Source organism: Cydia amplana, chromosome 21, assembly GCF_948474715.1.
Source record: "Cydia amplana chromosome 21, ilCydAmpl1.1, whole genome shotgun sequence".
NCBI classification, from domain to species: Eukaryota; Metazoa; Arthropoda; class Insecta; order Lepidoptera; family Tortricidae; genus Cydia; species Cydia amplana.
The window spans coordinates 4,843,901-4,870,607 of NC_086089.1; the positions used below are offsets into that span (position 1 = coordinate 4,843,901).

General features: G+C 41.7%; 1 protein-coding gene and 1 long non-coding RNA gene across 2 annotated transcripts in view; one reads left to right on the plus strand and one right to left on the minus strand.

Moving 5' to 3' along the window:
- LOC134657850 (focal adhesion kinase 1) overlaps positions 1–26,707 on the plus strand; it is an 82,856-nt gene that overhangs the window by 51,989 nt on the left and 4,160 nt on the right. Inside the window, exons 14-25 of the mRNA XM_063513429.1 lie at positions 864–944; positions 2,390–2,557; positions 3,178–3,310; positions 4,407–4,539; positions 5,467–5,608; positions 6,523–6,727; positions 17,172–17,299; positions 18,511–19,718; positions 20,649–20,765; positions 22,314–22,413; positions 23,166–23,233; positions 24,627–24,829. Of these exons, the coding sequence (XP_063369499.1) occupies positions 864–944; positions 2,390–2,557; positions 3,178–3,310; positions 4,407–4,539; positions 5,467–5,608; positions 6,523–6,727; positions 17,172–17,299; positions 18,511–19,718; positions 20,649–20,765; positions 22,314–22,413; positions 23,166–23,233; positions 24,627–24,829 (2,686 nt within the window). The remainder of the gene's footprint in view (positions 1–863; positions 945–2,389; positions 2,558–3,177; positions 3,311–4,406; positions 4,540–5,466; positions 5,609–6,522; positions 6,728–17,171; positions 17,300–18,510; positions 19,719–20,648; positions 20,766–22,313; positions 22,414–23,165; positions 23,234–24,626; positions 24,830–26,707) is intronic.
- LOC134657883 (uncharacterized) overlaps positions 1–26,707 on the minus strand; it is a 485,626-nt gene that overhangs the window by 20,072 nt on the left and 438,847 nt on the right. The window lies entirely within an intron of this gene.

The window sequence follows — 26,707 nt, forward strand, 5'->3', positions numbered from 1 at the left end:
CCAGCGGAGATGAGCTCAAGCTCGTCGGAGGGCAACACGGCGACGTTGTTGTCAGAGGACTACGCCGAGATTGTCGACGACGACGCCGACTACTCCACGCCGGCCGGTTTGTCATTTACCACTATAACTACCATTCATATTAGCATCACTATTGTCACAACGAACGTCACATATACACGGTGTCCAGCGGAGATGAGCTCAAGCTCGTCGGAGGGCAACACGGCGACGTTGTTGTCAGAGGACTACGCCGAGATTGTCGACGACGACGCCGACTACTCCACGCCGGCCGGTTTGTCCCTTACCACTATAACTACCGTCATATTAGCATCACTATTGTCACAACGAACGTCACATACACACGGTGTCCAGCGGAGATGCGTTCAAGCTCGTGGGAGGGCAACACGGCGACGTTGTTGTCAGAGGACATTTCAGATCCGTCGTGCAAACCCTACTATCGACGCGGAATAGCCGATAAAAAGCTTATATATATATACTCAATAAGTGCAAAAAAGACGTCACGCCGTCGATCCGAGCGACGTGTTTCGCTCTTCGTTCGTCATGATACTCATGATGAACGTTATACGGTCAGTGTTGGCCGAACGTTAATTGCAATTGACCATTAACCAGTACAAATTGAACCGTAAACCGTAACGGATGGTTACAGTTTACGGTTCAATTTATAATGGTTAATAGACAAAAATGGTCAATTGCATTAACGTTTCGGCCAACACTGGTTACGGTCATACATCAATAGGGAAGATTACGCAAAACTGCGAAAGGGGCTACAGTCGGCAATAAAAGTGTGTATCAAAAAAATTTTGACGGTAACTTGTTGTTTAATATAAGCGTTATTATATTTCTAGTTCGAGACTACGAGTTGGTTCGCAATCAGATCGAGCTCACCGGCATTATCGGGGAAGGGCAGTTTGGCGACGTACATAAAGGTACAATAATACGAGTATATTATATTTGTATGTAAAAAATGTTTTGTCTTTATTGTACACCATAGTCATCTTACAAAAAATCAAACGAAACAAGTAAGTACCTATCATTTCTCTTATGCTCAACAACATAAGACTTTCCGGTCGGTGCTACATCTATTGTCAAGTAGCAGTACTGATAATTCCGCTACTCGATGCTAGATGTCGACTGTGAAAATAATAGTCTTTTTCTGAAAAATGGACTGCAAAGTCGACGTTGCCGGTTAAAAAATTGGTCGCGAAGTGCGTAGTTTATGGTCAGTCAAAAAATTAAAAAGTTAAAAACATTGCAGTCTCGATTTCGGGACATTATTTAACGAGTTCCAAACTTTTTAAAAGTGGAAATGGCCATATCAAATGACGGCATAGGTCCAATTAAACAGCCAAACAGATGATCAGCACTTATTATTATAATGTTGGTACCGCGACTATTTAGGTGTCTCAATCAGGGCTCGGAACCGGTTTTTTTGTAAAACCCAAAATAGCCCAATGTTTTTAAACATTTTATGCTCTTTACGTAGGACTGAATCATGTACTTAAGGTAAGAACTTCATATTATTAGATTGTCCCATTAAAAATGAAATAATTAACCAAAGAACGAAAAAGAACGGATTAATACCGGTATTTTTTGTATGAAGAAAAAACCGGTTCCGAGCCTTGGTCTCAATTAGGTTGGCGTATTTTCAGCAGAAAAATACACTTCTCTTTTTTTAAAGGCGGCAAAGCAAATATTTTCAACGGTTTTACGTTTTTCTGTGATAATTAGACCGTTGCTCCGGTAAATAATTTCTATTTCTTGCACCAATTTTGAGAAAAGCACTATATATGACTCGGCTGGAAGGCTACTTGCTGGCTTCGGATTCAATTAAACTGACTCCCAAGGTCGTCCCTTTAAAACGAATCCTCAGCCAGCAAGTAGCTACTTCCGAACCTCGATAATAATGTACTATTTGGTACCAAAACTGATGTATGCAATAATAATAATAAATAATAAGGCACCCTAGGTTAGGTTTTTTATAATATGTTTATAAGTATTTTGTATTGTTTTTGTAAGTGTTTTTGTATTTTATTTTTATATCCATATTATAAAATAACCTAACTTAAGACCAAAAATAAATAAAGATAAATAATAAATTCATTTATTTAAGGACCATCAGGGATCATTTTTTTTTTGTTAGTACTTACGACTATGCCTTATAAAATATTGTTAGTATTATGCTAGGAATGAGCACTCTTGTCTTACTATATTTATCTATGCCCAGACATAATGAAAGTTTTTAAGTAGTAGTTTTAGTTTTGTAGGTCGTTTTAATTTTATTTAGGTTACTTTATGTTGTTTATATTTCTTGAAATAAATATATCATGAAAGTTTATTTTACTGTACAATCATACATTACATACATTTTCAGGGACGTGCCGCGTGGCCTCAGCTAACCACCCCTCCCTTCGCCGTCAACTCACTATACAAAAGCAGCAGGGGAAAGGCTCGGCCGGCGAGTACATATTACCGGTCGCCGTGAAAACTTGCAAGTTGGATGCAGACCTGGATACAGCAGAAAAGTTTCTGGAAGAGGCTTGTGAGTACACTTCTTTAGCAATAACCTAATGTGTACCTAGCATATGTAGTGCATAAGTTGTTTTCCATCGTATTTTCTCGGAAATGTTCGTATTTGTCATGCTAGTTCAGTCAACGTCAGTACTTTTTGTACCGCCAATAGTCCGAGACTGAAATGATGCTTTTCAGCCGAGTTAAACTGCATGTGATTTTTAAAATAGGAGTAAGTACATTTTCATAGTATTTCTTGAGGGGTACTTTCAATTAACAATTGAAACTGAAAGAGGGTCATTGTTGTTCTAAAAGGTGTGCAGAAAATTATACGTTTCTGCACTAGAGCGTTTTATGTTCCAAGTACGATTTTTTAATTTCTTTACGATTTCAAGCAATTGAAATTTGGTTTTAAATGGATTTGTTATACAATTTCCATTCTGGTATTTAACTCTCCATTCCATAAACAACGATACTTTTGGCTAAATTGTTAATTGAAAGTACCCTCAAGAAATACTATTAAAATTTCTACTTACTCATATTTTAAAAAGAAGACTGTTTATTTTCCTCGTATTCGAAATGAAGTGTGTTTAACTCGGGTGAAAGGCATCATTTCATCCCTTGGTTAACAATCTACTATTTTATTGCCAGATATAATGCAGCAGTTTTCTCACCCGCACATCATCGGGCTGGTGGGCGTGTGCAGCGCGCCGCCAATATGGATCGTCATGGAGCTAGCCACCCTAGGCGAACTTAGGGCTTACTTACAACAGAACGCGAGGAGGTGGGTATAACCAAAGAGAAAAAACCGGCTAAGTGTGAGTCGGACTCGCGCACGGAGGGTTCCGCACCATCAACAAAAAATTGAGCAAAACAAGCAAAAAAACGGCCACCCATCCAAGTACTGACCCCGCCCGACGTTGCTTAACTTCGGTCAAAAATCACGTTTGTTGTATGGGAGCCCCACTTAAAACTTTATTTTATTCTGTTTTTAGTATTTGTTGTTATAGCGGCAACAGAAATACATCATCTGTGAAAATTTCAACTGTCTAGCTATCACGGTTCGTGAGACACAGCCTGGTGACAGACGGACGGACGGACGGACAGCGGAGTCTTAGTAATAGGGTCCCGTTTTTACCCTTTGGGTATGGAACCCTAAAAAATACATAGATTGCTCATCCATACATCAGTTTTGGTACCAAAAGGTCTATTATTTTCATAGTCGACATCTAGCATCGAGTAGCGGAACTATCAGTACTGCTACTTGACAATAGATGTAGCACCGACCGGAAAGTCTAATGCTCAACAACATAAGACTTTCCGGTCGGTTGTATGGAGTGTGCACTCTTGTCTTACTGTTTTTCTCTATGGTATAACCAAAGACATATGTAACTCCGTATAAGATGAATAAAGTCTATAGTTCGTTTTTTTGCATCAGAAAGAAGGTAAGCGATCTTGACATGTCTTGTAATTGAAAAACGCTTTTTAAAAATGAGTAACTATTACTTATGAAAGCAGAAGAATATAAATGAACGTATTAGATTCATAATTGTTACATATTTGCCATTATTTATTTTTAAAACGTGTTTTTCAATAAAAAGACACGTCAAGATTGTTTACCTTATTTCTAATGCTCAAAAAATCGAACTCTAAGGAAAAAACGTGCCACGGAAATCAAGAAAAAGTCATTCTCGGATGCTCGGCTAGATGGCGTTGACGACAATTCATATTTAACAATTTTAACACGTAGGTATCAATGAAAGAACATGGGTCGAAATCGATATAAAAATAATAAAATCATTTATTCATATAAATATTTTTTTTTATAGTTTTACACATTTTCATTTTGAGTTTTAACCTTATTTTGTCTCCGTTTTCAGGTTAGAGACGTGTACACTGGTTCTGTACATATACCAGCTGTCAACGGCGCTCAGCTATTTAGAGAGCAAGAAATTTGTACACCGCGACATAGCCGCGAGGAACGTGCTGGTTTCAACACCCACCTGTGTCAAGGTAAAGTGAACTTAATGTCGTAGATGATAAGGTTCGTTATACAACTTGTTTAATGCTTATAAGGGTGGTAATCCATTCCACCTGTGTTACCTTCCCGCGGTGTTACCTTTTTGCGGTTTAAACTAAGCATCTGTTTAAGCATTAGACTTTCCCCAAATCTCCAAATTAATTTCAAGAAATGATACGTCAAAAATGTATACAGGTTGGCTAAGAATTAACTGCATTGCCGTTGTTTTGGGTTTGGGATTATACTGAGCAACTTTTACTATGGGACCAACCCAGAAATGACGAAAAAAAAAATGTTTTTTTCATACATTTTTGCTGGTCCATTTTCTATGGGAGGGTAATTTTATTTCGGGGTTGGTAAAAGTTGCTTAGTATAATCCCAAAGCCTCCCTGGCAGAATGCAGTTATTTTTTAGTCACCGTGTATATGTATAGTTATCGAACCCACTTACATTTTATGAGAATCGGTCAGGAAATATTCTTATTCATGTTCTTTATTTGTATTGATCATACATTGTCACAGACGCGTAATTTACACGATTATATACAATAGGTATGTTAGAAATATATACAATTAAAATTAGGTATCATTGTAAAGATTAGAAAAATAAAAATAATTTAATTGACAATAAAATAGCTATACCCCGTTCCAATACGTTAGGAATAATAATACTAGCTTTCCATTTAACTTTAATTAGCCTTCCATGAATTCCTTGACCGAATAAAACGCCTTTTGGATCAGGAAACACTTGTTTTTTTTTATAAAAACGAGATCTGAGGCAACATCCTTTATATCAGACGGTAACCTGTTATAGATAAGCCCTGTACGGGATACGAAATTTATATAAATATTTTTGCCCAAGTGCCACAGTCAAAAACCTACAGTAACACTTACATGACATTATATATTATAACTTCACAGTTGGCGGATTTCGGTCTGTCAAAAATGGTGGAGGACAAATCCTACTACAAGGCGTCGCGCGGGAAACTGCCTATTAAATGGATGGCGCCTGAGTCCATCAACTTCCGGCGGTTCACTTCCGCCTCCGATGTTTGGATGTTCGGTAAGTCTGTTTAAAGGAAAACTCACGCTAGACCGGGCAGGGGCCGGGCCGGAGCTTCCGGCGCTTCGTTTTCTATGGAAAGCACCACGTGATCACCGATCGGCCATCATACAAAATGACATGTCGGACGCCTCGGCCCGGGCACGGGCCGGTCTAGCGTGAGTCATCCTTAAGCCTTTGACCGCCAAATACATCAACTGACTATCGCTGCTACAGCCCAAGATCAACCTTCGTGCATTCAGATAAGATTCAAGATGATGCCGCCAACGATAACTTCGCTCGGGGGCAAATTTTGTTTAACCCTCGTGCTTTGAAACCCTCGCAACGCTCAAGATTCCAATTTCCAGATTTTGTAATCGTTCGCTCGCTCGGGTATCAATATTAGCACGAGCGGTTAAAAAACAACTTTGCCCCCTTGTAAAACAAATAACTATTTATAGTGCGTCAAGCAAATCTTGTCAGTAGCAATGTACTGCAAATTAAAGTAGGGTAACACCATGTAACACTCAAAGAGCAGAATTGCGCTAGGAAAAGCAGCAATGTACATCGAACCAAAACGTGTTTATTTTTCCGCCCTTCATACGTCAGTTCGAGTGAATTATCATAACCTCAAATTTTAGTAATGTTTACCGTCAACGAGCATGATTGTACATTGTAGGCACCTTAGCTTTGCTTGAGGTCATGCATAATCTTGGTATTTAATGGTGACAGCAGAAATTTCTCTTGAAATAGAAACGATTCAGAATGTAAACAATAAGATGATGGCTGTCATTCACGATCCACATTCCACAGATAACACACAGATGACACGCGATTTTGGAAATATTCGAACACAGTGTTGCTAACCCGCGATTTTTCAAATTTGCCGCCTTTTACTACTGACAAGATTTGGTTGATCCAGTATATCATTCCAGGCGTGTGCATGTGGGAGATCCTGATGCTCGGCGTGAAGCCGTTCAGCGGCGTGAAGAATAATGACGTCATCGGGAAACTGGAGAACGGGGAACGGCTTGCACTGCCCCCGAGGTGTCCACCGCGGCTCTACTCCGTCATGTCGCGCTGCTGGGCGTACGAGCCGTCGCAGCGACCGCAGCAGCACCAGCTCAAGGAGACACTCTTGTGAGTACCCGGTCATGGTTGTGGTGTTCTGAGAGCCTGGTGCTAGTCGTGAAGAACAGTGACGTGATCGGGAAACTAGAGAACGGGGAACGGCTTGCACTGCCCCCGAGGTGTCCACCGCGGCTCTACTCCGTCATGTCGCGCTGCTGGGCGTACGAGCCGTCGCAGCGACCGCAGCAGCACCAGCTCAAGGAGACACTCTTGTGAGTACCCGGTTATGGTGACGGTGTTCTGAGAGCCTGGTGCTCGTCGTGAAGAACAGTGACGTGATCGGGAAACTAGAGAACGGGGAGCGCCTGGCGCTGCCGCCGCGGCTCTACTCCGTCATGTCGCGCTGCTGGGCGTACGAGCCGTCGCAGCGACCGCAGCAGCACCAGCTCAAGGAGACACTCTTGTGAGTACCCGGTTATTGTCACGGTGTTCTGAGAGCCTGGTGCTCGTCGTGAAGAATAATGACGTCATCGGTAAACTGGAGAACGGGGAACGGCTTGCACTGCCCCCGAGGTGTCCACCGCGGCTCTACTCCGTCATGTCGCGCTGCTGGGCGTACGAGCCGTCGCAGCGACCGCAGCAGCACCAGCTCAAGGAGACACTCTTGTGAGTACCCGGTTATGGTGACGGTGTTCTGAGAGCCTGGTGCTCGTCGTGAAGAACAGTGACGTGATCGGGAAACTAGAGAACGGGGAGCGCCTGGCGCTGCCGCCGCGGCTCTACTCCGTCATGTCGCGCTGCTGGGCGTACGAGCCGTCGCAGCGACCGCAGCAGCACCAGCTCAAGGAGACACTCTTGTGAGTACCCGGTTATTGTCACGGTGTTCTGAGAGCCTGGTGCTCGTCGTGAAGAATAATGACGTCATCGGTAAACTGGAGAACGGGGAACGGCTTGCACTGCCCCCGAGGTGTCCACCGCGGCTCTACTCCGTCATGTCGCGCTGCTGGGCGTACGAGCCGTCGCAGCGACCGCAGCAGCACCAGCTCAAGGAGACACTCTTGTGAGTACCCGGTCATGGTTGTGGTGTTCTGAGAGCCTGGGTACGCCGCACCCATAAGTGAGAGCGAGAAAGAGATATCTGTTACTCGCTCTCACTTGTGGGTGCGGCGCCCCAAGGTCGCGGGGCTTTGCGGTAGAATGTGTTAGGATGGTATTCCACCTGTGCAATTTCCATCCAATTTCTTTGCCCGATGTGTTTTGTTTCACATTTTGCTTGAGAGAGAGAGTGATACGCCATGAGATTGGACAAACATATTGAACAGATGGAATACCACCCTTAAGATCGGTTTTCCTACAAATTAACGGTCATTAGAAAATTCCAACAAGCCGTTTACAAAAAATGTAAACATAAAAAGTTACAATTTATGGTTCTGATTGCTGATAATGCTGTCGTCAATAAAGTAATATTTTAGTAGACACATCGTTAGTCAGTTTGCGCGCGGCACAGCGCCATCTAGCGACACACCTATGTTGCTCAGGTTAACCGTTTCACTGATACTGTTCCTGCGTTAAGATCGGTTTTCCTACAAATTAACGGTCATTAGAAAATTCCAAAATGCCGTTTACAAAAAATGTAAACATAAAAGGTTGAAATTTATGGTTATGATTGCTGATAATGCTGTCGTTACTAAAGTAATATTTTAGTAGACACATCGTTAGTCAGTTTGCGCGGGGCACAGCGCCATCTAGCGACACACCTATGTTGCTCAGGTTAACCGTTTCTCTGAGACTGTTCCTGCATTAAGATCGGTTTTCCTAGGATAGCGGTGCCGTCATATAGCGGCCGTCTCCATACTAAATAAGTGTACCGCGAACAAAGTTCGTGCGGTACACTAATAATACGGCGAAATATGGATGTCGTAGTATTTGTATGGAGACGGCCGCTATATGACGACACCGCTACCAGACGAGAACAATTTTCGCCAATCTAATTAAATTGTCCGATCAAATCAGGACGTGCAGACACAAACGCCAATTTGGCTCGCGGAATTCGACCGCTGATTATGACCGATACTACCGATAAAATGGGGCGCGGACGCAAGAATACCAATTTCTGACGTAATACTAGTTTTTTTTATTTAGAGCGGTCAAATATCACCATAAATTTAAAATTGGTGAAAGTGGCCTGGTGTGATGGACCAAATTTCCGCTAGATGGCGTTGCACCGCGGGCAAACTGACTAACGCTATGTCTACTGACCTACTGACTGTCTATACTACACTATGCTTTTTAAGGGTACCGTAGTACCGTAGCAATCAAATTTAGCTTTGATATGAAGTAATGAAAAAGCGCTGGTGGCCTAGCGGTAAGAGCGTGCGACTTGCAATCCGGAGGTCGCGGGTTCGAACCCCGGCTCGTACCAATCAGTTTTTTGGAGCTTATGTACGAAATATCATTTGATATTTACCAGTCGCTTTTCGGTGAAGGAAAACATCGTGAGGAAACCGGACTAATCCCAATACTGGCCTAGTTTACCCTCTGGGTTGGAAGGTCAGATGGCAGTCGCTTTCGTAAAAACTAGTGCCCACGCCAATTACTGGGATTAAGATAAAGATAAGATAAAAGATAGTTTATTCAAGTAGGCATAATTACAATGCGCTTATGAACGTCAAATAAAGCTAGGTAGACCGGTTCCAACCCTACACCTCTGCCCCGAGAAGATTTAAATCCCCCCTCAATTGGAGGAGGGTATCCCAATATGGGACCGGCAACAAACTCGGCGGGACACATCTTTTCAAAAATAATTACATCTTATAATTAACATGCATTACGAGAAAATAAGGGAAAAAAATACAATTTAAATTACTATAGAATTCATGCAATTATACACATAAGGTGTAATAGAAATTTGATTTAGAAAATATACATATGTACATGGAATCATACAAAATCGTAGCTCTTTCAGAAAACATATCAAATTCTTACAAAAGGAAAAGAAAATAAAGTTATTAAAAGAAATGGGAAAACATATTATATAAATCTGATTGATTATTATTAATTACCAACATATAATATTTGATGTGCTTTCCTGCTTACCTGAGCTGTGTCACCTATAACTCTATACATAATACAATGTTTTTAATTGCTACTACTTTTTATTTGTTAGTTTCTGGTTTGGACCATGCATGTTTGTCTGTCAAGTAGTCCTCGACTCTGTAATAAGCTTTTAACATCAATGACTTTTTTAAGTAATTCTTAAGAGCTGGAAAGGGTAATCTTAAAGCATTCTCAGGTAACTTGTTATAAAAATGAATGCATTGCCCAACGAATGACTTTTGTACTTTACGGACACGAAACTTTCTGATAGCAAGCTTATTTCTATTTCTAGTGTTAAAGTTATGGACATCAGAATTCTTAGTGAAGGAGTCTAGATTCTTAATAACATAAATAATACTATCATATATGTATTGGGAAGCTACAGTTAAAATATTAATTTCTTTGAAAAGTTCTCTTAATGATTCACGCGCTCTTAAGTTATATATAGAACGAATGGCTCTCTTTTGTAAGACAAATATAGTCTGTATGTCAGCTGCTTTGCCCCAAACCAGAATACCATATGACATTACACTATGAAAATAACTATAATAAACAAGGCGAGCTGTTTCAACATTAGTCAGTTGTCTAATTCTCCTCACGGCGTAAGCGGCCGAACTTAATTTGTTAGCTAGCGTTCCGATATGAGGACTCCATTGTAGATTTTTGTCCAATGTTAAACCAAGAAACAGAGCTTTATCTACCATCTCTAAGCATTCATTATTCAAAAGTATTTTAGTATCGACTGGTTTAACATTCGGCAAAGAAAATCTAATACATTTGGTTTTCTTAGCATTAAGAAGCAAATTGTTCATAGTAAACCAGTTAAGTACATTAACGAGTGTGCTGTTAATTACACTATAATCGGTAGATTTCCGATCAACCTTAAAAAGTAATGATGTGTCATCAGCAAAAAGAACTATTTCACAAAGATTTTCTACTATACATGGCAAATCATTTATATAAACCAAAAACAGGAACGGACCCAAAATAGAACCTTGCGGCACTCCTAATTGGACTACAGCTCCGCTAGACTGGGTTTTGTTTACAACAACTGTTTGTGTTCTATTGCTAAGGTAAGAAGACATAAAGTTTAGGGCATTTTCTGACAGACCATAGTGTTCTAATTTCAAAATGAGCGTTCCATGATCCACACAATCAAATGCTTTAGAAAGATCACAAAATATACCAATTGCATCACAAGAATTTTCCCAAATATTATAAATATGTTTAATGAGTACCGAAGCAGCATCGGTCGTGGAACGGCCCTTTGTGAAACCAAACTGATTGCTTGTAAGTAAAGTATGTCTGTTGAAGTGACCCAGTAGATCATTTAACATTAATTTTTCAAAAACTTTACTTAGTACAGGAAGTATTGATATTGGTCGGAAATTAGCCATATTACTCGAGTCACCAGATTTAAAAAGAGGAATGACTTTACTATATTTCATAAGATCTGGAAAGACGCCTTGTGAAATTGAAATATTATAAATTACGGCTAAGTAAGGCGCTATTACGTCTATGACATGACTAATGACTCGAACTGATGTTCCCCATAAATCTTCCGTTTTCTTTAAATTGAGTGACTTGAATGTTTTAACAATATTTGCTGAATCTACTTGACTAAACTCAAAGTTAATATTACATTTCTTAACATTAGCGCAAAGTAAGGAATGAGCTCGAGACGAAGATGAATGTAGACATTTCGTGGTATTAATAGCTATTTTAGAAAAATAATCTTCGAATGCCGAGGCAACATCGTTGTTTGACATGGTAAGTTGTTTATCCGAGACAATGTTGACTTGACAATCGCGTGATTTACATTTACCAGCTTCCCTATTTATAATATTCCATGTTGTCTTCACTTTGTTGTCCGACACTTTCAGTTTAGAACTTGTATAGTTTGTCTTGGCTGTTACACACACTCTCTTGAAGATTTTTGAGTAGTTCCTTACATAGTCCTGGAAATCAGAATTTTTGTTCAGCTCTCTCTCACCATAAAGTTCATAAAGCCTTTTTCTACTTTTAAAAATGCCTGCAGTAGCCCATTCACTAAACTTTGTTCTAGTTTTTGTTTTTGACCCACTAATAGTTTTCTCCTTGAAATTTTGATTAAAATGATAAAGAATTACACTAAAAACATCTTCATACAGGCTATTACAGTTATAATGTGAAAATGGTAACATACAGAGATTTTTTTGAATTTCATTTTTGAATGATTCCAAGCGACTACTAGTAATGGGTCTGTATGTTATTGTTTGTGGAGTATCATGAATATCGCTTAAGAAAACAGCCCTTTGACCGCTATGATCAGAATGAAAACAGTTAAATATTTGCTTATCTATACATTCACAATTACAAAATATATTATCCAGACATGTTGCACTAGTTACCCCTACCCGGGTAGGTTCAAGAAACAAGTTAAATAAATTGAATGATTTAAACAAACACAGCATTTTAAGAGTATTACTAGAGGACTCGAGCAAGTTAACATTAAAATCTCCACAGACTATAACATGTTTTTGGCCCTTACATACTAACTTCAGCACACTTTCCATTGTAGTTTCAAATGTGCTGAAGTCAGCTGATGGTGGTCTATAAACACAAACAATAATATATTTTTCTAATTCTACACAGGAAATTTCTATAACTCTTTCTATGGAATAATTTACAATATCTTTACGCTCTTTAGATTTCATGCAATTTTTAACAATTATCAGGGAACCACCATGAACAGCAGACTTTCTAGCAAAAAAACTGACTAATTTAAAGTTAACAAAATCAAATAAAGACTGTCCATGTTTCAGCCAATATTCAGTAATACACATAACTTCAACATTATTATTATCTAAAAATAAACCTATTTCTAATTCTTTGCTGGAAAAACCCTGAATATTCTGGTGAATAATGTTCATACTCAGGCGTTTTTCCGCTGTCTTACAACCTAGTTTAAATGTGGCACGGGGTCCTTGACTTTGTCAGCTGACTGAGAATTAGCTATAACACTACTAAATTTATTTGGCTCAATATTAAAGGCCAATAAATCCACTAGGTATACAAAATATTTCTTTGGCAAAAACACCTTCCTTGGAGCTAGCATGAAGCGTTCAATGAATTTATTTAAGTCAAAGAAATGGTACATTTTATTGACAGATATGGCATGGTACATCAAAGAATTGTAGTGTGCTATTTTACTATTATAGTCATAAGACATATTCTCTGCATAAGGCAGTGCACATAGAATGATTTTGCCCACACCAGATTTTTCAATAATATTTAAAGTAGACATCAACTTATCTATGCTAAGCTTATCTACATTAAGACTATTTCCTAATAAAATTACTAGTGTAGTACTGCTATCATAACATCCCTTTGAAATAAGGTCACATAAGTGAGACAAAGTAATGTTTTGATAACAGTAATTTGAGACTTTTTGCTGTAATCTGTAGCTTAATAATGGGCCCATTCCTAACCCAATCTGATCTGAAAAAATAACAGTCTTACTGACTGCTCTAGGGGGCTGTGTGACTACTGGTACAGCTGGCCCAGAAGTGTTGAGGGCCACATCGGCTTGAATAACCTTTGCCGGTGGCATTTGTCCACAATTACAAATATTTCCATTAAGTAATGACTTGCATCGCTCCTCTAAATTTTGGTTTTCCTGCAACAATTTATTGAAAGCCTTGATGTGCTCCTCAACTTGTTTTTTTGTGGTTTCATACATGGTGGTTATTACCAGAAGCTCATCTTTTAACCTATTTATATCGGCATGTAACTTCTGGAAATTTGATTCCTTAATTTCAAGCTCCAAATGACAATTTTGAACCCTATTTTTCACAACTGATAATGCATGTTTTAATTTACTATATTTTTTAATGCATGCCTGGCCTTTGATAAGCTTCTGGGTTCTCCTAATATACCTATTAATCTTAATATATTTTTTTAACTTATTGCTACTATTAAAAAAGACTAAATTTCTAGAGTCCGGACTAATTTGATTTTTGCCGCTTGCCAACTCTTGGTACACATTTTGTAGTTCCGAAGCATCATAGTGCTCCCGCTCTCTCCGCTATTAGTTGCCAAGCGGACCCCAGGCTCCCATGAGCCGTGGCAAAATGCCGGGACAACGCGAGGAAGATGATGATGATGAAGTAATGCTGTTAAGTTAACTTTTATGAATATTTTTGCAAAAGGTTGTTGGCTTTCTCCAATAACCGTTAATATATACAGGGTGGCGCATTCAGATCGGTCAGTATGGGAAAATCTGAAACTATAAGACATACGACGATCTCTTCTTAGGAACCATGTCATCGATTTTAGTAACAAGAAAAACTGCATTCATAAATTTTAAAAAAATGTGTACTCAGCTCGGTAATCGAACCGAAAAAAACTAAAATTATTTCTATTTAGATATCGATTGTGTAGGTCTTAAGCAGTAAATGTTACTATGAAACATGATGTCTGAAATGAATAAAATGCATTGTTTTCATATCCTTTAATTTATTTTAGTACTATGTTTTCGAAATGGCCACCATTTTTTTCAATACATTTTACATAAAAAAAATTTAAATGTATGAATGCAGTTTTTCTTGTTACTAAAATCGATGACATGGTTCCTAAGAAGAGATCGTCGTATGTCTTATAGTTTCAGATTTTCCCATACTGACCGATCTAAATGCGCCACCCTGTATACAGGGAGGCTAAATAAAATTCCCGTTGCCAGGGAGGTTTTGGGATTATACTAAGCTACTTTTACTATGGGACCAACCTCGAAATTGCGGAAAAATTTGGCTGTTTCATAAATTTTGCTGGTCCATTTTCTATGGCAACCCGTATAAGGGCGATTTCAGCCTAGCCTTTTATTCCTGCGCGTGTACGTGTACGGGCGTTACGTGGCTACATTTGGTTTATACACGCTTCCAAAAACGAGCTTATTTATAGGCGCTTATAAAATGCTAGTCCAGGGGTTCCCAAACTTTTTACAGCCCGCGGCTCACTTACACCTTTAAAGTTTAAAACTCAACTGTCTACGGCGCATATTAGAAAAAAGGTAAACAATCTTGATGTGTCTTTTAATTGAAAAACATGTTTTAAAAATAAGTCACGGCAAATATGTAACAATTATGAATCTAATACGATCATTTATATTCCTCTGCTTTCATAAGTTACTAATTTTAAAAAAGCGTTTTTCAATTAAAAGACATGTCAAGATCGCTTACCTTCTTTCTAATGCTAAAAAAACGAACTATTGTCAAGGTGCGAAGTCGGTGGAGGGGGAAGTGGCGCTGATAGTCACAAACACAGGTAATCTTATGGAATGTCCGACATTAGTACTAGCGGCAGCCGCTTGAACTAATTTTACTCCATAAGATTTAACGTAGAAAGTCCGACAAAATGGGGGCAGCATCAGTCGTGCACCTAGCGAATAGTCTTAAAACCACTCTTATGTTATGTACCACGCCGACAACAGTTGTGTTTCCCCCAGTCCCCGGTAGATGTCGTTGTGCCGTGCACAAACTGACTAACGTTATGTCGACTCAGAAAACTGTTATTGACAACGATGGTCCAGCGCGACCATACAACGGAACCTAGCCGTCACAGATCTCTCATTTTGAGTTTTTTGAGAGGAAGTTTTTGAAAACGGCATATTTGCGTTTCGCTATGACCGTTTTATCAGAAAAGTAGGCGAGTGGAAGAAAACATTCATATTTATAGTTCTTTAAACTCTCGCGTTTTGTACACATATTTAATTACACAAACGGGTCTACCGCGATATAATTTCATTGTTTTTACCTTTAATTCCGACGTTTCAGCTGAGTTGCACCAGCTGTGGTCACGGAAAGACTGACGTCCCAACAAATGTCAACGGTGATATTAATAAAACACCACTAAACTACCCGAAAATAATGAAAGTATATCGCGGTAGACCCGTTTGTGTAATTAATATATTTATAGTCCGACAAGAAATAGGGTATTTTCCTACTAGCCAAATCAATTTCCTTTTTAGAACTGTCAAAACGATTTTCATATACGGAATTTATATGAAACATTACATCGTGACGTCACGGTCAACTCACCTACTTTTTATATTTCTATCCGATTTATTAAATAAGACTTGTGCTTAAAAATAACTGCTATCTATGTTTTTCTAATAATTATCTGGTGCTTTATTTCATGCGTGGTGTGAAATAATTTATTTTAAATACAGGAAAATACCCTATTGTAGAAAATAAATGAGGGCGCCACTTCCTACGTAAAGTAGCTATTAACAACAAACCCTATTGAGACTTATGAACTTTTATACGAATAGTCTCAGTGAAACGGTTAACCTAAGCAACATAGGTGTGCCGCTAGATGGCGCTGTGCCGCGCGCAAACTGACTAACGATGTGTCTACTAAAATATTACTTTAGTAACGACAGCATTATCAGCAATCATTAACCATAAATATTGTGTTTACATTTTTTGTAAACGGCATTTTGGAATTTTCTAATGACCGTTCATTTGTATATTCCTGATTCAAATGTCAAAATTAGAGATACAAGATTTGGTTTTATAAAAATACTATGCTTAAGCATAGCCTCGTCCGCGTACATTAGGATGTACACTCAGTTTCGATGGAATGTCAACCTTAATTGAGGAGTGTCTTTTCAAAAGGGTTTATTTTTTCTGGGAATCTATTTCTAAATTGGACCTTAAGTTTTCTTGAGCAAGGTTCTCTCTAGAAGTACCGCTAAGAAAAAAATAAACCCTTTTGAAAAGACACTCCTCAATTAAAAACAAAGTAGGTAGCATTTCATTTTTCTCGTATAATTTTCGAACAAATTAAATTCAAATCAATTAAAAATACAACAAGATTCAAACTTCCTTGGCTATACTTTTGTACGGTGGGCGGCACGAGGATAGAGAAAAAATACATAGATTGCTCACTCCATACATCCCGGAAAGTCTTATGTTGTTGGGAATTAGACTTTCCGGTCGTTGCTACATCTATTGTCAAGTAGCAGTACTGATAGTTCCGCTACTAGATGCTGGATGTCAACTATGAAAATAATGGTCTTTTTGGTACCAAAACTGATGTATGGAGTGAGCACTCTTGTCTTACTATATTTCTCTATGGCTTAAGAAAGTAAAATAAAAGTATGATTTGTGATTACAGTGAGATTCTGCAAGAGGAGCGCATAGATTGCTCACTCCATACATCCCGGAAAGTCTTAAGTTGTTGAGAATTAGACTTTCCAGTCGGTGCTACATCTATTGTCAAGTAGCAGTACTGATAGTTCCGCTACTAGATGCTGGATGTCAACTATGAAAATAATAGTCTTTTTGGTACCAAAACTGATGTATGGAGTGAGCACTCTTGTCTTACTATATTTCTCTGGCTTAAGAAAGAAAAATAAAAGTATGATTTGTGATTACAGTGAGATTCTGCAAGAGGAGCGCAGCACGGCGTGGGACACGATGCGGCGCGAGAACCGGCGCGTGGCCGCCGCCTCGTGGGGCGACGAGCCGCCGCCCAAGCCCAGCAGGCCCGCCACCAACCTCACTGGTGAGGACATCTCTCCCTCTCTCTCCTTACCATTACAGTGAGACTCTGCAAGAGGAGCGCAGCACGGCGTGGGACACGATGCGGCGCGAGAACCGGCGCGTGGCCGCCGCCTCGTGGGGCGACGAGCCGCCGCCCAAGCCCAGCAGGCCCGCCACCAACCTCACTGGTGAGGACATCTCTCCCTCTCTCTCTCTCCTTACCATTACAGTGAGACTCTGCAAGAGGAGCGCAGCACGGCGTGGGACACGATGCGGCGCGAGAACCGGCGCGTGGCCGCCGCCTCGTGGGGCGACGAGCCGCCGCCCAAGCCCAGCAGGCCCGCCACCAACCTCACTGGTGAGGACCTCTCCCTCTCTCTCTCTCTCCTTACCATTACAGTGAGACTCTGCAAGAGGAGCGCAGCACGGCGTGGGACACGATGCGGCGCGAGAATCGGCGCGTGGCAAGCCCAGCAGGCCCCCCACCAACCTCACTGGTGAGGACCTCTCTCCCTCTCTCTCTCTCTCTCTCTCTCTCTCTCTGTCTCTCTCTCTGTCTCTCTCTCTTTCTCTCTTCCACAGCATTATTATTCCCATTTGATTGTGGGGTCTGCTTGACTTGTCCCCTCTCCCCACTTCGCAAACGTCGCAGGCCCTCATGTCTTTTGCTACGGTATCTGCCCATCTCATCTTCGGTCTTCATCTTTCTCTGGACTTAACAATGTTCAGATTTATGATAAATTAGCAACATTCCCGATTCTCCAAATATTGAACACCAAATATTCATTTTCATCACACCAACTGGTAAAGGCTGTCTTGATTGAAGTTGCATTTTATTCACATGTGAGGCAAAGTAATCAAATGCAAATTTTGAGTTGTATTCTAATGTTTGCTGGTAGAATTGACTTTTAAATGATGACTTTGAATGATAAATGTTTAATAAAATTCATTTGGATTTGATTCGGTTTGATTTTGTTTGATATCTTACAGTTAATATTTTCTTCGAGTTCGTGTGGTGAAAAGTATATTGCGTTTCACTCGGGGGGAAATTTTGTTTAACTCTCGTGATTTGAAACCCTCGCAGCGCTCAAGATTCCATTTTTCAATCTTTCAATTTTGGAATCTTTCGCTTGCTCAGGTATCAATATCAGCACGAGCGGTTAAACAACAACTCTGCCCCCTTGTAAAACAAATAACTATTATTCAAAGTCTCAAAACGCATGTTGTCCGCAGCGGCGGAATCGAGCGGTGTCGGCGCGGCGCCGCAGACATACATCGTGGCGCAGAACCCGCTAGTGCTGGCGCACCTGCTGCGCGAGAACCAGGCGCGCGCGCGCGACCCGCAGGCCTACACCACGCCCGCCTCGGTATTCAACACCGTCGCCGTCGATTTCCAGGCTCTGCCGGAGGACACCAAACTCATCAACCCCAAGCCCGACGAGCTCCTAGACATACCCCTGCAGACCGTCCCGATCCCCGTCGCGTCGCTGCACAAACTCGACCCCGTCGTGCCCGAAGACACTTTGACCGTTGTCGTCGGCGCGAGGGAGAGCTGCGACAATCTATGCCAGAATAATGTCCCACCGCCTGAGGAGTCTCCGGAACCGTATGCGAGTAGGGTTCGCTCGTTAGAACGGAACACTCGAGGGACGTTGTCGACGGCGGAACGGGCGCCTATCAGAATGGGTTCCTTAGAACGCAACGCTCGCGGCAGTCTTTCCCATAGGGGTTCCCCCGTCCCTATAGCTCCCTTCACGCGCCAGCACTCGGTCCCGGCGTCCCCGCCCCCGAGAAACAGAAGGGAACAGGACATTGGCCAGTTCTCTGTCCAGGGCTCTTTAAACGCGCAACTAGCCGCCAGTGTTGTCAATAAGATGCGGTCGCAGCCCGATCCGCCTCTAGTCGAGGAAATCTATGATTTTGGGGGCGATAATGTCAAAAGTTGCGTCGCTGTCGCCGCCCAAAAGGCGGGTCTAACGAAACAGTACAGACCTTCGATGGTCGCTTCCCACCCGGTCTCGTACGGCGTGCCGGTTGGAGTCGTCCAAGGCGTCCCGTACTCCCAAAGCCCGGTGAAACCTAGTCACGTGATGCAAATGATGCCGAAGCAGATGTCTTCGCCTCCTGTAGCTTCTAGTCAGGCGTTTTTCCCTCAACGCTCCGCCAGTCCGTTATCTCAAACCTTTGTGTCTCAGCCTATGGGAGTTATCCCCCCCATGTCTTACGCGAGCGCGTCCCAGCCTATTTATAGCGGCCATAATGTGGTGCAAGGGCCTCAGCCGATGTTGTACCGGCCGCAAGTGTCCGCGCAGACCGCGGGTCAGTACACGGCGAGCGCGGCGTTCGCGCCGCGTCCACACTTTGCGTCGGCGACCAGTGTGGACGCGCAAGCGCTGTACGCGTCGCGGCAGGAATGCTCGGCGGTCGGCCAACCCGTCCAGGTGAATTTTCCTGCATGAAGGTTTCTTAGACATTTTTAATTATTTCGTAGGTCCTTAGCTGCATGTTGGCGAATTGTAGATTTTGAATTTGACAGTCACCTGTACATACCCTAGTTGTGACACGTTTTATTTTTCTTTTGTAAATGTTTTTTTTTTGCAGACCTTTGTGTGTTCGTTGGTTTTCTCCGGTAGAATTTGGGTTTAATTATTTTTTATTTTAGTGTCACATGCGAAAAATCTTTTGAGCTTAAATTTTTCACGTGTGACACATTTTTTAACTTTCAAAAGAGAAAGAACTAACATTGTCGTTAACACATCCCTTGGGAACTATTGGCTCGAGAACAACTGAATTAATCAATATTCCTTTACTAAAACGAACCATTTAACATATTGAAAATTGTACAAATTGTAAAAAAAATACTAACCTCAATGTTAGTTCCAAATGAATCCATTTGAGAGATTGTTAATATTTTTATTTCCATTGAATGTTTACAATATATTGAAACAATGTTGTAATTTAGTATTTACCAGCTTTTTTGCCAATTTTTATTGCATAAACTAGCCAGAATATCTCACCAATTGGGACGATATAATACCTAGTAGCACAATAGCAATAGGACATATGTCGAAATTTTCTAAGATGGCGGCGGTTCCTAGAGGTCTCCAAACGACAGATGGTCTGTATATAAAACAGGATCTTGTATTAACATATCAAATTTCAGAACTGTTCTACATAATTATTTCAACCTTTGTCCTATTCTGATAATCTAAAATATCAGATTCTTGATTTTTTTCGACAGTAAGTAGTTTTGGTTTTTTATTCAATTGCCTTAAACAATAATCTTTCCCCATATAAACCACTCTCAAATGGATCTCTTAATGTCAACTGAACTCGTTGAATCAATTCTAACCCTATTTCTAACGCCACAGAGTCCAGAATTGGACACCGAGCAAGCGGTGGAGAGACGCCTATTAGCCGAGCTGGCGAGACAGCAACATCAGAGTGAAGAGGACCGCCGATGGCTGCAGATGCAAGAGGACAAACTGGTAAGAACCTTATGTCTATAGCAATAGAGTCTGTAGTAGAAAGTCAGGGTATGCAGCGTCAAGTTCTTGAAAATGTTCGCCTTCTCAAGATAAGTTTGGCTTACTACTAGGGTAACATACCTATATACAGGTTGTTTCCTGTAACAGGAGCAATAAATTAAACTGTAGGCTGTACTCCTCAAACTGACCAACATTTGTTCAGCAACTTTTGAAAATAACTCAGGTTTTGATTTTTATTACACTTTAAAGTTTATTCTAAGACGCAATGTATTGCAAATTTTGTTATGTTTAAAGCGTGACAAGCAACGTCAAACACACTGATGTCAGCGTACATTGAAGGCAATATTTATTTTGTATGAATAATAGGAAGTCTAAAGGACTCATAATTTTTAAAAGTTGCTGAACAAATGTTGTTCAGTTTGAGGAGTACAGCCTTTAGTTTAATTTATTGCTCCTGTTACAAGAAGCACCCTGTATATATACATCTCATCATCTGTTATAATTTTAGTTATTCTGTCCCGTCTGTCAGGGGACAAAAGTAGCACAGTTTGTTAGAAGAAATGTTGAACTTCGTTTAGTTAATGGTTCTCTCTTCTCCTACCTTTTAGAATGCTAGATGGCCAATTAGGAGCTTATGACTACCATAAAACTACCTTTTTCCGGTTTAAGGAGTGATGATTATGGATGATATTAGGATGATGATGATATTAAAATAATAGCCGTTTGCACAATGATAGACTTTATTGTCGTTAACTGTGTACATATGTACTAGACAAATGTAGAAGAGCGGGGCTTCCTGTGATCCTGTCACAGGTATTATACATACTTACTAGGAAGTCCCAACCATGAATGTGTTATGTTGTATACTATTTAACGAAAAAAATGCTTTTTTCACTTCTCATGCTCAAAAAGTGCACCTTTATGTCGTGCGTAGACGACATAAAGTTGCTTATTATGTTCTAGAGCATAAAGTAAAATCATCTTTTGCGACCCTTATTGACCTAGCAATAAAGTCCAAATCTGACATACAAACTGCCAGCCTTGCCGGCAAATTTTCTTTAGTCTTGATAAAATACGGGAAAATAACCTAAAATATTGGATATTTATGTATGTATATTTTCCTCGCGATCGAAGTGAAAAGCAGAGGGTACAACAAGGGCATAAAGTGACCCATTTTTACCCGAGGTAATATTTTGGTCTGAGCGAAGCGAATCTACTATTGATTTTTTTTTGAAGATTTAGGACAACTTAACCAACGAGTGACAAGAAAAAGTTGATTCATCCTTTAATAATTTGTTGGTAAACAGGTGGTACAGTCACCTGCAATATTATGTTACACAACGAAGGCCGCAAAGATATCTGACACGATCTTATTTGTAGAGCCATAAGAGCGTGTCACATATTTTTGCGGCCTTCGAAGAGCAACACATTATTACAGGTGACTGTACCAGGTGGGAATGATTGAAAAGTTCTTAAAATTTCAGTTATCTTGTTTAATTTTAACTTTACCTACCTGTACAGTACCTAATTGAACACAAATGATTACAGAATCGCCTGTCAACCGTACAATCCACAGAGGAGCCTGCTGAAAAGTTGGCTGAGGGCGTGCAGAACATAGCTGTGCAGGACAAGACACCCAGCCAGACAGGTACTGAACCATTCCACAAAAAGGTCTATTTTGACCGAGACGTGGCGCGTATGACAGCTACCTTAATAACCAGAAATCTGTATTATATACTGTTGATTTTCCAAGCTAAGTTATCAATTTGAATTAAATGGAAAGTAAAAAGTACCTAATAACATATATAGGCTAGACACGAATTTATATCATAAAGCTTTGGATTCCTTCGAAAACGGTGCCGTTATATGACGGCCGTCATATAGCGGCAGCAAAAGACGGCCGTCTTTACGGTGACGACATGTGGAAAGTACCACGGCGTCATAACACACCGTCAGCCACCAAGGTCAAAGCGGCAAATTTGAAAAATGTAGGCGCGAAGGGATATAGTCCCATAGAAAATTTGATTTCGCGCCTTTTTCTACTGACAAGATTTGCTTGACCATCTATAATTTACTTGGAAGATGAAATATCATCAGAAGAGGAAAATAATCGTAGTACGGAATCATTTATTCAAATCTCGTGTCATTTATTCAAAATGGCGTCACCGCTATCTAATAAAACGTTCACGAAACTATCGACAAGGTCATGGCGGCCGTCATCTAAATGACGGCACCGCTTTATTACGTTACGTTGACAATCAACGCCGTCTAGGAAACCGCGCCATCTTGTTTACATAGACAACGTTCTAGTGACGTCATTCACCGCTATATTACGGCCGTAATACGACGGAACCGTTTTCGGAGGAATCCAAAGCTTTAGTGAAAATTTTGTTATTCTAGCGCCTAACTCGTCGGAAACTAGTCCAGCGAACACTGTGAAGCCTAATGACAAGCCGAGCGAGGACAGGGTGAGTACAACACATAATAAGATTGATTTTACTAAATTAAACTTTCGTGAGACATATTTTGAAATATTTAGACCACAACGGTTACACTCACGTGAATTGGGTACTTTCCTCTACTTAAAATAAATTATTTTTCACTGTGCACGAAATAAAACACCAGATAATTATTAGAAAAACATAGATAGCAGTTTTAACTTTTATTTAATAAATCGGACTGAAATATAAAAAGTAGGCGAGTTGACCGTGACGTCACTACACATGTTTTCATATAAATTTCATAATAGCAAACATGCCGCCTTGCGTTGCGTAATGGTTTTTTTGCATGAATAAATGAGTATGTATATAGGTTCCAGGCTCCCAGTAAATTAATAATGATTTATTACTTGATTTTGACATAGTCACACAAATAACTTCTATTACACTAGTGTCGCGACCGAATAAACTAGGAGGTTGATAAATTAAAATATAGTCTGTCAAGCTGGATATGTCAGGAGCAACGTAAAGCAAATTTAAATATGGTATCCCTAGGAAACGAGCAAAAAGCAGCAACGTACATCGAACAACGATGAAATTTAAACAAAACAGTTCCACAGACAAGATATAAATGACACGCGATTTTCGAATCGAACAATGGGGTTGGCCGGTCGAAATATCTAGCAGATGGCGCCATCATAGCTTGCCCTGTCATTCCCTAGAATTGTGTCACAATTTTGTTTTTTTAATGGCCTGGATGCCAGCCCTTTAAGCCAAATCACATAGAAAAAGGGGCAAGCTATGATGGCGCCATCTATGCAAACCTTTGACAGTTGCCAACCCCATTGAAACGTAGGGTTGCTAACCCGCGATTTTTCAAATCTGCCGCCTTTTTCTAGTGACAAGGTTTGCTTGACCAAGTATGTGTGTAATCCTCTTATAGGCTACATGACTAATTTTCATTTATGGTATCAATCGATCCGGTTTGTTTTTAGGATCAAATGTCTATATGGGACACACAAAAGTCAGAAATTGTAGTCAAAGGCCGACAGTCTCACTTCACTCGCGAAACGCCCTATACAAAACGGCTAGAGGCGGTGACGTCAAGGTCTCTGGGAGCCCGTCTTGTAGTATGGACAAAACAAGAAAATTGCGTTTTTGTCGGTGAAATATTGCGTTTATGTATATAATTGCTATACAATCTTTTTTTGGATGAAATTTAAGGAATCGAATGGTACCCTTACTTTTATCGTTTTTGGAAGTTAAAAAAAAAACTTAAATTTTGGAATGTTCGGTCCTGTATTTTTGTAATTTTTCAATATTTTATTTTAATATCCACATTATAGTGATAAATTGCTCGTTTGCTATCTATTTTAATAGATTTTGTTATAAAATTCAACATGTGTCATCATCCCTATTTCAGTCCCGCTCGCACACGGACGACCCGGTGTACTGCCTGACCACGGGCGTGGTGCGCTGCGTGATGCGGCTCGCCAGCCTCGCCACCGCCGGCGCGCCGCCCGCCCCCGCTGTACTACAAGCCGTGCGCGCCGTCGGCACCGAGCTGAGGGCGCTGTGTGCTACTGTAGACAATGTTGTGGTGCCCTTCCCGAGCGCGGAGCAACGGTCAGTAGTTCCCTGTGTGTTGGCGAGCAGACATAGAGTAAACATGTAGCCTCGCCACCGCCGGCGCGCCGCCCGCCCCCGCTGTACTACAAGCCGTGCGCGCCGTCGGCACCGAGCTGAGGGCGCTGTGTGCTACTGTAGACAATGTTGTGGTGCCCTTCCCGAGCGCGGAGCAACGGTCAGTAGTTCACTGTGTGTTGGTGAGCAGACATAGAGTATACATGTAGCCTCGCCACCGCCGGCGCGCCGCCCGCCCCCGCTGTACTACAAGCCGTGCGCGCCGTCGGCACCGAGCTGAGGGCGCTGTGTGCTACTGTGGACAATGTTGTGGTGCCCTTCCCGAGCGCGGAGCAACGGTCAGTAGTTCCCTGCGTGTTGGCGAGCAGACATAGAGTATACATGTAACCTCGCCACCGCCGGCGCGCCGCCCGCCCCCGCTGTACTACAAGCCGTGCGCGCCGTCGGCACCGAGCTGAGGGCGCTGTGTGCTACTGTAGACAATGTTGTGGTGCCCTTCCCGAGCGCGGAGCAACGGTCAGTAGTTCACTGTGTGTTGGCGAGCAGACATAGAGTATACATGTAGCCTCGCCACCGCCGGCGCGCCGCCCGCCCCCGCTGTACTACAAGCCGTGCGCGCCGTCGGCACCGAGCTGAGGGCGCTGTGTGCTACTGTAGACAATGTTGTGGTGCCCTTCCCGAGCGCGGAGCAACGGTCAGTAGTTCACTGTGTGTTGGCGAGCAGACATAGAGTATACATGTAGCCTCGCCACCGCCGGCGCGCCGCCCGCCCCCGCTGTACTACAAGCCGTGCGCGCCGTCGGCACCGAGCTGAGGGCGCTGTGTGCTACTGTGGACAATGTTGTGGTGCCCTTCCCGAGCGCGGAGCAACGGTCAGTAGTTCCCTGCGTGTTGGCGAGCAGACATAGAGTATACATGTAACCTCGCCACCGCCGGCGCGCCGCCCGCCCCCGCTGTACTACAAGCCGTGCGCGCCGTCGGCACCGAGCTGAGGGCGCTGTGTGCTACTGTAGACAATGTTGTGGTGCCCTTCCCGAGCGCGGAGCAACGGTCAGTAGTTCACTGTGTGTTGGCGAGCAGACATAGAGTATACATGTAGCCTCGCCACCGCCGGCGCGCCGCCCGCCCCCGCTGTACTACAAGCCGTGCGCGCCGTCGGCACCGAGCTGAGGGCGCTGTGTGCTACTGTGGACAATGTTGTGGTGCCCTTCCCGAGCGCGGAGCAACGGTCAGTAGTTCACTGTGTGTCGGCGAGCAGACATAGAGTAGGTACCTATACAATATCGGGGAGACCGAGCTTTGCTTGGAAAACATATAAAAAAAAAGCTAAAAACTCAAAAATGCTCGTTTTCCCAGAGATAACACTTAAGCTTTGGATTCCTCCGAAAACGGTGCCGTCATATGACGGCCGTCATATAGCGGCCGCAAAAGACGGCCGTCTTTACGGTGGCGACATGTGGAAAGTACCACGGCGTCGTAACACACCGTCATCCACCAAGGTCAAAGCGGCAAATTTGAAAAATGTAGGCGCGAAGGGATAACGTCCCATAGAAAATTTGAATTTCGCGCCTTTTTCTACTGACAAGATTTGCTTGACCATCTATAATTTACTTGGAGGATGAAATATCATCAGAAGGGGGAAATAATCGTAGTACGGAATCATTTATTCAAATCTCGTGTCATTTATTCAAAATGGCGTCACCGCTATCTAATAAAACGTTCACGAAACTATCGACAAGGTCATGACGGCCGTCATCTACGTTACGTTGACAATCAACGTAACGTAAAGCTTTGGATTCCTCCGAAAACGGTGCCGTCATATGACGGCCGTCATATAGCGGCCGCAAAAGACGGCCGTCT